This window comes from Eurosta solidaginis, chromosome 1, assembly GCF_040869045.1.
Source record: "Eurosta solidaginis isolate ZX-2024a chromosome 1, ASM4086904v1, whole genome shotgun sequence".
Lineage (NCBI taxonomy): Eukaryota > Metazoa > Arthropoda > Insecta > Diptera > Tephritidae > Eurosta > Eurosta solidaginis.
In genome coordinates, this window is record NC_090319.1 from 268,009,760 (window position 1) to 268,021,962 (window position 12,203).

Genomic DNA, 12,203 nt, shown 5'->3' on the forward strand with positions numbered 1-12,203 from the left:
AAAGTCAAAGTTAAAGTTAAAGTCAAAGTTAAGGTTAAAGTTAAAGTTAAAGTTAAATTTAATGTTAAAGTTACAGTTATTGTTAAAGTGAATTAAAGTGATGTTAAAATTAAAGTTAAAAATAAAGTTAAAGTTAAAGTGAATGTTAAAGTTAAAGTGAAAGTTAAAGTTAAAGTTAAAAATAAAGTTAAAGTTAAAGTGAAAGTTAAATATTAACTTCTCGTTTATTCAATAAAAGTAAAAAATTTGTTTTCTTATCGGTCACCACGCTTAAAAAGGTTAACTTGAATTAATATCAAAGACAAGACTTGAATTAATATCAAAGAAAACAAAATGTTGCATAAATATTATAATTGCATAAGTTGATAATATGCAATAGCTTTACTGCGGCAGTCCCCGAGTGCCGCACGTCCTTTTTTTTTAATTTACGGCATTGCCTCCAGGCTAGGAAGAAAATCTAGAACACACTTCAGGAAAAAGAATTCGCAAAAAAGGAATTGAATTTACGATCTCTTGCTCTTCTTACTTGTATGTTCCAGAACGAAATATAATTTCGAAAATTTTCATAACTGAAAAACTTTTTGCATTTTCGATTTTCGTTGAAAGAACGGTTTCCATTTCTTTGTCTACAGTTTTTGTTATGCAACCATCAAGTTTTTTTTTTTTTAATTAATAAAAATAAAAAAAGAGAAAATTAACCGAAACTATTATAATATTTTTTGTGCTAATTTTATACTCGCAGCGGTACATATAAACTTAAATTCTATAATCTTTAGTTTCAGTAACTAAAAACACAAGTTATTTTTTATTTCAGCAGTACATATAATGTTTACCAGTTACAAGCGAATACTTAAGACTAAAATTTATATCTTTGAAGAGAAATTTGTAAAAACATTTATATTAATTTAGACATTTTCAAAATATGACAAATTTACAAACACCATATCGCAAGACATAAACAAATTCAAATATATGTAATATTATTATTAATAAATATTGATGGTCCTTGATCGATACAAAAAAAAAAAAAAGAAATTACAATTACTTGCGAAATGATTGCTTTTTTCACTTAACAATAAAAGTTACAAAATACAAAGTTTTTTTTATGCTCAGTTGAGCAGAGCTCACAGAGTATATTAACTTTGATTGCATAACGGTTGGTTGTACAGGTATAAAGGAATCGAGATAGATATAGACTTTCATATATCAAAATCATCAGTATCGAAAAAAAATTCGATTGAGCCATGTCCGTCCGTCCGTCCGTCCGTCTGTCCGTTAACACGATAACTTGAGTAAATTTTTAGGTATCTTGATGAAATTTGGTATGTAGGTTCCTGGGTACTCATCTCAGATCGCTATTTAAAATGAACGATATCGGACAATAACCACGCCCACTTTTTCGATATCGAAAATTTCGAAAAATCGAAAAAGTGCGATAATTCATTACCAAATACGGATTAAGCAATGAAACTTGGTAGGTGAGTTGAGCTTATGACGCAGAATAGAAAACTAGTAAAATTTTGGACAATGGGCGTGGCACCGCCCACTTTTAAATGAAGGTAATTTAGAAGTTTTGCAAGCTGTAATTTAGCAGTCGTTGAAGATATCATGATGAAATTTGGCAAGAACGTTACTCTTATTACTTTATGTCTGCTTGATAAAAATTAGCAAAATCGGAGAACGACCACGCCCACTTTTTAAAAAAAATTTTTTTTAAATTCAAATTTTAAAAGAAAAGTTAATATCTTTACAGCATATATGTAAATTATGCCAACATTCAACTCCAGTAATGATATGGTGCAACAGAATACAAAACTAAAAGAAAATTTCAAAACGGGCGTGGCTCCGCCCTTTTTCATTTAATTTGTCTAGGATGCTTTTAATGCCATAAGTCGAACAAAAATTAACCAATCCTTGTGAAATGTGGTAGAGGCTTAGCTCCTAGGACGATAACTGTTTTCTGTGAAAAAGGGCGAAATCGGTTGAATCTACGCCCAGTTGTCCTTCCGCTCGGCCTTTAACACGATAACTTGGGCAAAAATCGATATATCTTTACTAAACTCAGTTCACGTACTTATCTGAACTCACTTTGTATTGGTGTAAAAAATGGCCGAAATCCGACTATGACCACGCCCACTTTTTCGATATCGAAAATTACGAAACATGAAAAAAATGCCATAATTATATACCAAATACGAAAAAAGGAATGAAACATGGTAATTATATTGGTCTATTGACGCAAAATATAACTTTAGAAAAAAACTTGGTAAAATGGGTGTGACACCTACCATATTAAGTAGAAGAAAATGAAAAAGTTTTGCAGGGCGAAATCAAAAGCCCTTGGAATCTTGGAAGGAATACTGTACTTTGTATTACATATATGTATAAATAAATTAGCGGTACCCGACAGATGATGTTCTGGATCACCCTGGTCCACATTTTGGTAGATATCTCGAAAACGCCTTCACATATACAACTAAGGGCCACTCCCTTTTAAAACCCTCATTAATACCTTTCATTTGACACCCATATAGTACAAACAAATTCTATAGTCACCCCTGGTCCACCTTCATGTCGATATCTCGAAAAGGCGTACACCTATAGAACTAAGGCCCACTCCGTTTTAAAATACTCATTAACACCTTTCATTTGATACCCATATCGGATAAACAAATTCTAGAGTCATCCCTGGTCCACCTTTATGCCGATATCTCGAAAAGGCGTCCACCTATAGAACTAAGGCCCACGCCCTTTTAAAATACTCATTAACACCTTTCATTTGATACCCATATCGTACAAACAAATTCTAGAGTCACCCCTGGTCTACTTTTATGGAGATATCTCGAAAAGGCGTCCACCTATAGAACTAAGACCCACGCCCTTTTAAAATACCCATTAACAATTTCATTTGATACCCATATCGTACAAACAAATTCTGGAGTCACCCCTGGTCTACTTTTATGGAGATATCTCGAAAAGGCGTCCACCTATAGAACTAAGACCCACGCCCTTTTAAAATACCCATTAACACCTTTCATTTGATACCCATATCGTACAAACAAATTCTAGTGTCACCCCTGGTCCACCTTTATGGCGATATCTCGAAAAGGCGTCCACCTATAAAACTAAGGCCCACTCCCTTTGAAAACACTTATTAACACCTTTCATTTGATACCCATATTGTACAAACGCATTCTAGAGTCACTCCAGGTCCACTTTTATAACGATATTCCGAAATGCGTCCACCTATAGAACTTAGGCCCACTCCTTTTTAAAATACTCATTAGCACCTTTCATTTGATACCCATATCGGATAAACAAATTCTAGAGTCACCCCTGGTCCACCTTTATGCCGATATCTCGAAAAGGCGTCTACCTATAGAACTAAGGCCCACGCCCTTTTAAAATACTCATTAACACCTTTCATTTGATACCCATATCGTACAAACAAATTCTAGAGTCACCCCTGGTCCACCTTTATGGCGATATCTCGAAAAGGCGTCCACCTATAGAACTAAGGCCCACTCCGTTTCAAAATACTCATTAACACCTTTCATTTGATACCCATATCGGATAAACAAATTCTAGAGTCACCCCTGGTCCACCTTTATGCCGATATCTCGAAAAGGCGTCTACCTATAGAACTAAGGCCCACGCCCTTTTAAAATACTCATTAACACCTTTCATTTGATACCCATATCGTACAAACAAATTCTAGAGTCACCCCTGGTCCACCTTTATGGCGATATCTCGAAAAGGCGTCCACCTATAGAACTAAGGCCCACACTCTTTTAAAATACTCATTAATACCTTTCATTTGATACCCATAACGTACACAAAAATTCTAGAGTCACCGCTGGCCCACCTTTATGGCGATATCTCGAAAGGGCATCCACCTAGAGAACTAAGGCCCACTCCCTTTTAAAATACTCATTAACACCTTTAATTTGATACCCATATTGTACAAACAAATTCTAGAGTCACCCCTGGTCTACTTTTGTGGAGATATCTCGAAAAGGCGTCCACCTATAGAACTAAGACCCACGCCCTTTTAAAATACCCATTAACACCTTTCATTTGATACCCATATCGTACAAACAAATTCTAGTGTCACCCCTGGTCCACCTTTATGGCGATATCTCGAAAAGGCGTCAACCTATAAAACTAAAGCCCACTCCCTTTGAAAACACTTATTAACTCCTTTCATTTGATACCCATATTGTACAAACGCATTCTAGAGTCACCCCAGGTCCACTTTTATAACGATATTCCGAAATGCGTCCAACTATAGAACTAAGGATTACTCACTTTTAAAATACTCATTAACACCTTTCTTTTGATACCCTTATTGTACAAACAAATTCTAGGGTCACCCCTGGTCCACCTTTATGGCGATATCTCGAAAATGCGACCACCTATACAACAACCACCACTCCCTTTTAAAATACTCATTAACACCTTTCGTTTGATGCCCATATTGTACAAACAAATTCTAGGGTCACCCCTGGTCCACCTTTATGGCGATATCTCGAAAAGACGTCCACCTATAGAACTTAGACCCACTCCCTTTTAAAATTATCATTAACACATTTCATTTGATACCCATAATGTACAAACAAATTCTAGAGTCACCCCTGGTCCACCTTCATGTCGATATCTCGAAAAGGCGTCCACCTATAACACTAAGGCCCACGCCTTTTTAAAATACTCATTAACACCTTTCATTTGATACCCATGTCGTACAAAAAAATTCTAGAGTCACCTCTGGTCCACCTTTATGGCGATATCTCGAAAAGGCATCCACCCATAGAACTAAGGCCCACTCCCTTTTAAAATACTCATTAACACCTTTCATTTGATACCCATATCGTATAAGCAAATTCTAGAGTCACCCCTGGTCCACCTTTATGTCGATATCTCGAAAAGGCGTCCACCTATAGAACTAAGGCCCACGTCCTTTTAAAATACTCATTAACACCTTTCATTTGATACCCATATCGTACAAACAAATTCTAGAGTCACCCCTGGTCCACCTTTATGGCGATATCTCGAAAAGGCGTCCACCTATAGAACTAAGGCCAACACCCTTTTAAAATACTCATTAACACCTTTCATTTGATACCCATATCGTACAAACAAATTCTAGAGTCACCCCTGGTCCACCTTTATGGCGATATCTCGAAAAGGCGTCCACCTATAGAACTAAGGCCCACACCCTCTTAAAATACTCATTAACACCTTTCATTTGATACCCATAACGTACACAAATATTCTAGAGTCACCCCTGGCCCACCTTTATGGCGAGATCTCGAAAGGGCATCCACCTATAGAACTAAGGCCCACTCCCTTTTAAAATACTCATTAACACCTTTCATTTGAGACCCATATCGTACAAACAAATTCTAGAGTCACCCCTGGTCTACTTTTATGGGGATATCTCGAAAAGGCGTCCACCTATAGAACTAAGACCCACGCCCTTTTAAAATACTCATTAACACCTTTCATTTGATACCCATATCGTACAAACAAATTCTAGTGTCACCCCTGGTCCACCTTTATGGCGATATCTCGAAAAGGCATCCACCTATAGAACTAAGGCCCACACCCTTTTAAAATACTCATTAGCACCTTTCATTTGATACCCATATTGTACAAACGCATTCTAGAGTCACCCCTGGTCTACTTTTATGGAGATATCTCGAAAAGGCGTCCACCTATAGAACTAAGACCCACGCCCTTTTAAAATACTCATTAACACCTTTCATTTGATACCCATATCGTACAAACCTTTATGGCGATATCTCGAAAAGGCGTCCACCTATAAAACTAAGGCCCACTCCCTTTGAAAACACTTATTAACACCTTTCATTTGATACCCATATTGTACAAACGCATTCTAGAGTCACTCCAGGTCCACTTTTATAACGATATTCCGAAATGCGTCCACCTATAGAACTTAGGCCCACTCCCTTTTAAAATACTCATTAGCCCCTTTCATTTGATACCCATATAGTACAAACAAATTCTAGAGTAACCCCTGGTCCACGTTTATGGCGATATCTCGAAAAGGCGTCCACATATAGAACTAAGGCCCACTCCGTTTTAAAATACTCATTAACACCTTTCATTTGATACCCATATCGGATAAACAAATTCTAGAGTCACCCCTGGTCCACCTTTATGCCGATATCTCGAAAAGGCGTCCACCTATAGAACTAAGGCCAACACCCTTTTAAAATACTCATTAACACCTTTCATTTGATACCCATATCGTACAAACAAATTCTAGAGTCACCCCTGGTCCACCTTTATGGCGATATCTCGAAAAGGTGTCCACCTATAGAACTAAGGCCCACACCCTTTTAAAATACTCGTTAACACCTTTCATTTTATACCCATAACGTACACAAACATTCTAGAGTCACCCCTGGCCCACCTTTATGGCGATATCTCGAAAAGGTATCCACCTATAGAACTAAGGCCCACTCCCTTTTAAAATACTCATTAACACCTTTCATTTGATACCCATATCGTACAAACAAATTCTAGAGTCACCCCTGGTCTACTTTTATGGGGATATCTCGAAAAGGCGTCCACCTATAGAACTAAGACCCACGCCCTTTTAAAATACTCATTAACACCTTTCATTTGATACCCATATCGTACAAACAAATTCTAGTGTCACCCCTGGTCCACCTTTATGGCGATATCTCGAAAAGGCATCCACCTATAGAACTAAGGCCCACACCCTTTTAAAATACTCATTAGCACCTTTCATTTGATACCCATATTGTACAAACGCATTCTAGAGTCACCCCTGGTCTACTTTTATGGAGATATCTCAAAAAGGCGTCCACCTATAGAACTAAGACCCACGCCCTTTTAAAATACTCATTAACACCTTTCATTTGATACCCATATCGTACAAACAAATTCTAGTGTCACCCCTGGTCCACGTTTATGGCGATATCCCGAAAAGGCGTCCACCCATAGAACAAAGGCCCACTCCCTTTTAAAATACTCATTAACACCTTTCATTTGATACCCATATAGTACAAACAATATCTAGAGTCACCCCTGGTCCACGTTTATGGCGATATCTCGAAAAGGCGTCCACATATAGAACTAAGGCCCACGCCCTCTTAAATACACATTAACACCTTTCATTTGATACTCATATCCTACAAACAAATTCTAGAATTACCCCTGGTCCATCTTTATGGCGATATCTCAAAAAGGCGTACATCTATAGAACTTAGGCCCACGCTCTTTTAAAATACTCATTAATACCTTTTATTTGATACCCATATCGTACAAAATAAATTCTAGAGTCACCCCTGGTCCACCTTTATGGCGATATCTCGAAAAGACGTCCACCTATAGAACTTAGGCCCACTCCCTTTTAAAATTATCATTAACACATTTCATTTGATACCCATATCGTACAAACAAATTCTCGAGTCAGGCCTGGTCCACCTTTATGGCCATATCCCTAAATGGCTTCCATCTATAGATCTATGGCCCACTTCCTCTTAAAATAATCTTTAATGCCTTTCATTTGATACGCATGTCATACAAACACATTCCAGGGTTTCCCTCGGTTCATTTTCCTACATGGTTATTTTCCCTTATGTTGTCACCATAGCTCTCAACTGGGTATGTAATGTTCGGTTACACCCGAACTTAACCTTCCTTACTTGTTTTATATATTGCTAACCGCCTTAATATATACTTATGCAAACAAACTGTATTTTTACTATACATATCTTTATTGTAATTGTTATAATTGCTTAACATGTTCATCTTATATTATGGGGATTCGCTTTGTCTTGCAAACAGTGCATGGTTTGCACGAAATGCATGGATTGCACGGATTGTAAAGTCACAACAACAAAATATATAGTGTTTTCAGACCTATGTTTACTTTCATGCAACGAGTTGCAGGTATTCTTTTCATTTGCTCACGAAAAGACTGAGCAATTTTTTTTTATACATTCGTCATATTTTGTTATTTTATGTGTAAATTTTTTTGACGCTTTTTACTAATGCATGCTATACCTTCGCAATGAGCTGCTCCCGTAGTTTTGTATATTTTGTCGTAGGATATATACAATCCATGTACCGTGCAACATAAAAATAGTCCCCTTATTGTGACATACAAACAAATATTATTAATTTAAAGGAAAACACGTTTATTTAGGGACCGCAACTAACAGTTATTTTAGAAATTTCAATAAAAAATTCGTTTATGAAAAATTGGTATATTTGACATTTATGTAAATATTTTTATTTCATGCCGGTTAGCTAAGAAATATTTGTTTTAAATATTTTGTGCAAAATTTTACTTTTCAAATCAAAGTCACGATCATACCGGTCCCTGCTTTAAGCACTGCAAAAAAAGTAAATTAGTACAGCAGCCCTTGGCCCTGCGGAAAACACTGGCTGCTCATTTAGTACATGGAAAAAACTTTCATGCAACATAATATCATATGGCGTTTTTTAGTGACAAGTGTCAATATTCTGAAAATCAGAAAAAGGTATTAGCAGTAATTTGTTATCTTCCAAAATTACTGTTGGCAATTTTCTTGCTTTTTTTTGTCAAAGTACACTTGCAAAAACGATTTTTATTTAAGGCTAACATCACTGGAGTTTGTTGTTGCCACAATTAATATTTTCCATTTTATGTATTGTAAAGGTGAATCCACATTCTGCTGCTATATCCAATAGCCATATATATTTGTTTTACCCATAAACTCGCTGTCACCTCCTCGGCTTTCTTGGATTTGTTAACATTAGCAAATCACGGTTACGTTTCAGTGTAAATAATGCAACGTTTTCCTTTGCCCACTGAGGCCAGAGCATTACTGTTGGGGCACCAACTGACCGCGTTGACCGCAGAGCTGTGGAATAAACCGGAACCAGAACTGTTAAGTTGTCGCAACGTAGATTTAAAAATGTTAAACCAAAGAGAAAAGAAAAAAGAAAGAAAAACAACGCAGAAAACGTGATGAGCCATGCTTTGTAATTAGTAAATCCATACAAAATGTGAAAAAGTGAGTATGAAAAAATTTAATAAAATAAAAGTAAACAATTAGGCATGTGAGCTAAAATATCATCATTTGTATTTTGAGTTCACACTCAAATCTTATGCATTTAAATAAAATAAACTGAACCCAAAGTTAAAGACCAGCGTACCGACAAGTTTACCAGGTAGTTTATCATGCAGTTTGCTGACAAGTTTACCAAGAAATTTACCGGTTAGTTTATCAGTTAGATTATCGGCAAGTGAACTAAATAGCTTAACGCTTTTATTACCAAGTAGCTTAATAGATACCAGGTGGCTTTCTAGACAGATTTATACAGATAGGAGGTATTTAAGTTTAATTTTTGCACATGTCGCCATATCTTTAAATTTTAATATATTAAAAAAAAATAAATGTAAGGCGCGATAACCTCCGAAGAGATCTAAGGCCGAGCTTCTCTTCCAATTTGCGTCGTGCTCCTCTTGATTTTTCCCTACAAATTGGCCGGACGGGACCTACATGTTTTATGCCGACTCCGAACGGCATCTGCAAGGCAGATGAGTTTTCACTGAGAGCTTTTCATGGCAGAAATACAATCGGAGCGCTTGCCAGACACTGCCGAGGGGCGACCCCGCTTAGAAAAATTTTCTTCTAATTGAAAAATCTTATTTCTAAAATTTTGATGTCGCTTTGCCCGGGAGTTGAACCCAGGGCATACGGTGTGATAGGCGGAGCACGCTACCATCACACCACGGTGGCCGTTAATATATTGTTTCTTTAAAATTACAAGTGCATAGCATGGCACGAAATTTTTCCTTGAAAGCCAAGCTAAGCAAATTTCATCAAAACTTAAACAAAAAACCGAAATGATCCTAAAACATTTCCAAATTGATTCAAACAGTCCTGAAGTGATCCAAAAACGAGCCGAAATCCGATCCGAACTATCCTAAATAGTACAGTTTCAATTCAGAATCAGAACTCCGGCAATTTCAATAGCATCCTGAAACAATCCCGCAGTTATCTCAAAAACAATCTCAAAATGTTGTAGAAAAAAAGTTTAACACAATATTGTAATTGCTTCCAAAGTGGGTTCGAAACTCTTCCGAAAAGGCTTAAAAAGCCATTCCGAAGTTTTTTAGAAACTGTATCAAAATTAGTGTCGAAATTATTGTGAAAACAAATCCGAAATTATTTTCAGAAAACCCCGAAAACAAATTCGTAACAGTCCTAAAATTATCCAAAAACGGTCTCGAAAAGGGCACGAGATAGTTCCGAAATGTTATCAAATCGCTCCGAATTGATGCCGAAATAATGGCAAAACGGTTTCGAATCAATCTCGATTATTATCCTGTAATTGCCGTAAATTTAGCAATTTGCTGTGAGGTTTTCATTGACCCACCCCGAATTTATTCCGAAAACAATACGAAGTGATCCTAAAAAATCTGGAAATTATGTCGAAAACACTCAATAAGTGATACCAAACCAGTCTAGAAATTTTATCAACAATACCGAAATAGTTGTGTAATGATCCCACACACAATCCCCAAAAGTTTTCGCAGTGATTGAAATATCGTTCTGAATTGATTCCGAAAATCATTCCGAAATGATCCCGGAAATCTGGAAGAAATTTTGAAATGGTCATAAAAAGCTTCAGAAATGGTCGCGAAGGCAATCATGGAAAGGTTCCGGAAAAGTGCGTTTGTATGCTACGTAATGCTAGCAAACGAAGGTGTCGTATGATATGAATGAAATCATGCGATCTAGATATGTGACATTTACAATACAATATCCCTAAAACCGGCAACTGTTATATAATATTTATACCCCCGGTATACATATTATGTTTGTGTCAATCGAGCAGACAGATTATAAAACCAGTATGAGAGAAAGGCACGTGACGTGATTATCTATCATTTAAAGTTATAATGTGATATCATATAGCATCACACAATGATATCGCATGATATAATTTTAAGATGACACACTATTAATTTTGCAAATTCAAAAAGCAGCAGAAATATATTTAAGTGTACAAGCACATATCAAAGCGCAGTACTTACGTGTGACCTTTCAACGTCGCCTCAAATTCGCCCAGAACATTCCCAATATAAACGAAACCATCTGATGAACCGCACGCGACCTTTGAGCCACACGAATTGAAAGAAGCTCGCGCCCAATCACAGCTGAGTTTAAAATTTTCATGGCTGAATAAATACAGAATAAACGTAAATCAAAATAGTCTGAGCTCAAATCCAAAATAAAACAAGTAAGGAAGGCTAAGTTCGGTTGTAACCGAACATAACATACTCAGTTGAGAGCTATGGAGACAAAATAAGGAAAATCAATCTGGGGTAACCATGGAATGTGGTTGTATAACATGTGTATCAAATGAAAGGTATTAAAGAGTATTTTAAGAGAGAGTAGGCCATAGTTCTATGGATGAACGCCATTTAGGGATATCGCCATAAAGGTAGACCAGGGCTGACTCTAGAAATTGTTTGTACGATATGGGTATCAAATGAAAGGTGTTACTGAGCATTTTAAGAGGGAGTGGGCCTTAGGTCTATCGGTGGACGCCTTTTCGAGATGTCCCCATTAAGGTGGACCAGGGGTGATTCTATAATGTGTTTGTACGATATGGGTATCAAATGAAAGCTGTTAATGAGTATTTTGAAAAGGAGTGATCCTTAGTTCCATAGGTGGACGCCGTTTCGAGATATCGCCATAAAGGTGGACCAGGGGTGTCTGTACGATATGTGCATCAAACGAAAGGTGTTACTGAGCATTTTAAGAGGGAGTGGGCATTAGGTCTATAGGTGGACGCCCTTTCGAGATATCGCCATTAGGGTGGGCCAGGGGTGACTCTAGAATGTTTGTACGATATGGGTATCAAACGAAAGGTGTTACTGAGCATTTTAAGAGGGAGTGGGCATTAGGTCTATAGGTGGACGCCTTTTCGAGATATCGCCATTAGGGTGGGCCAGGGGTGACTCTAGAATGTGTTTGTACGATATGGGTATCAAATGAAAGGTGGTAATGAGTATTTTAAAAGGGAGTAATCCTTAGTTCTATAGGTGGACGCCTTTTCGAGATATCGCCATAAAGCTGGACCAAGGGTGACTCTAGAATGTTTGTACGGTATGGGTATCAAACGAAAGGTGTTACTGAGCATTTTAAGAG

General features: G+C 37.0%; 1 protein-coding gene across 1 annotated transcript in view; it reads right to left on the reverse strand.

The window, feature by feature from the left end:
• Positions 1-8,649: 8,649 nt before the first annotated feature.
• The window catches only part of LOC137240462 (autophagy-related protein 16-1-like), an 88,167-nt gene continuing 84,613 nt past the window's right edge, over positions 8,650-12,203 (reverse strand). Inside the window, exon 5 of the mRNA XM_067766760.1 lies at positions 8,650-8,900. Within this exon, the coding sequence (XP_067622861.1) occupies positions 8,807-8,900 (94 nt within the window). The 3' untranslated portion in view covers positions 8,650-8,806. The remainder of the gene's footprint in view (positions 8,901-12,203) is intronic.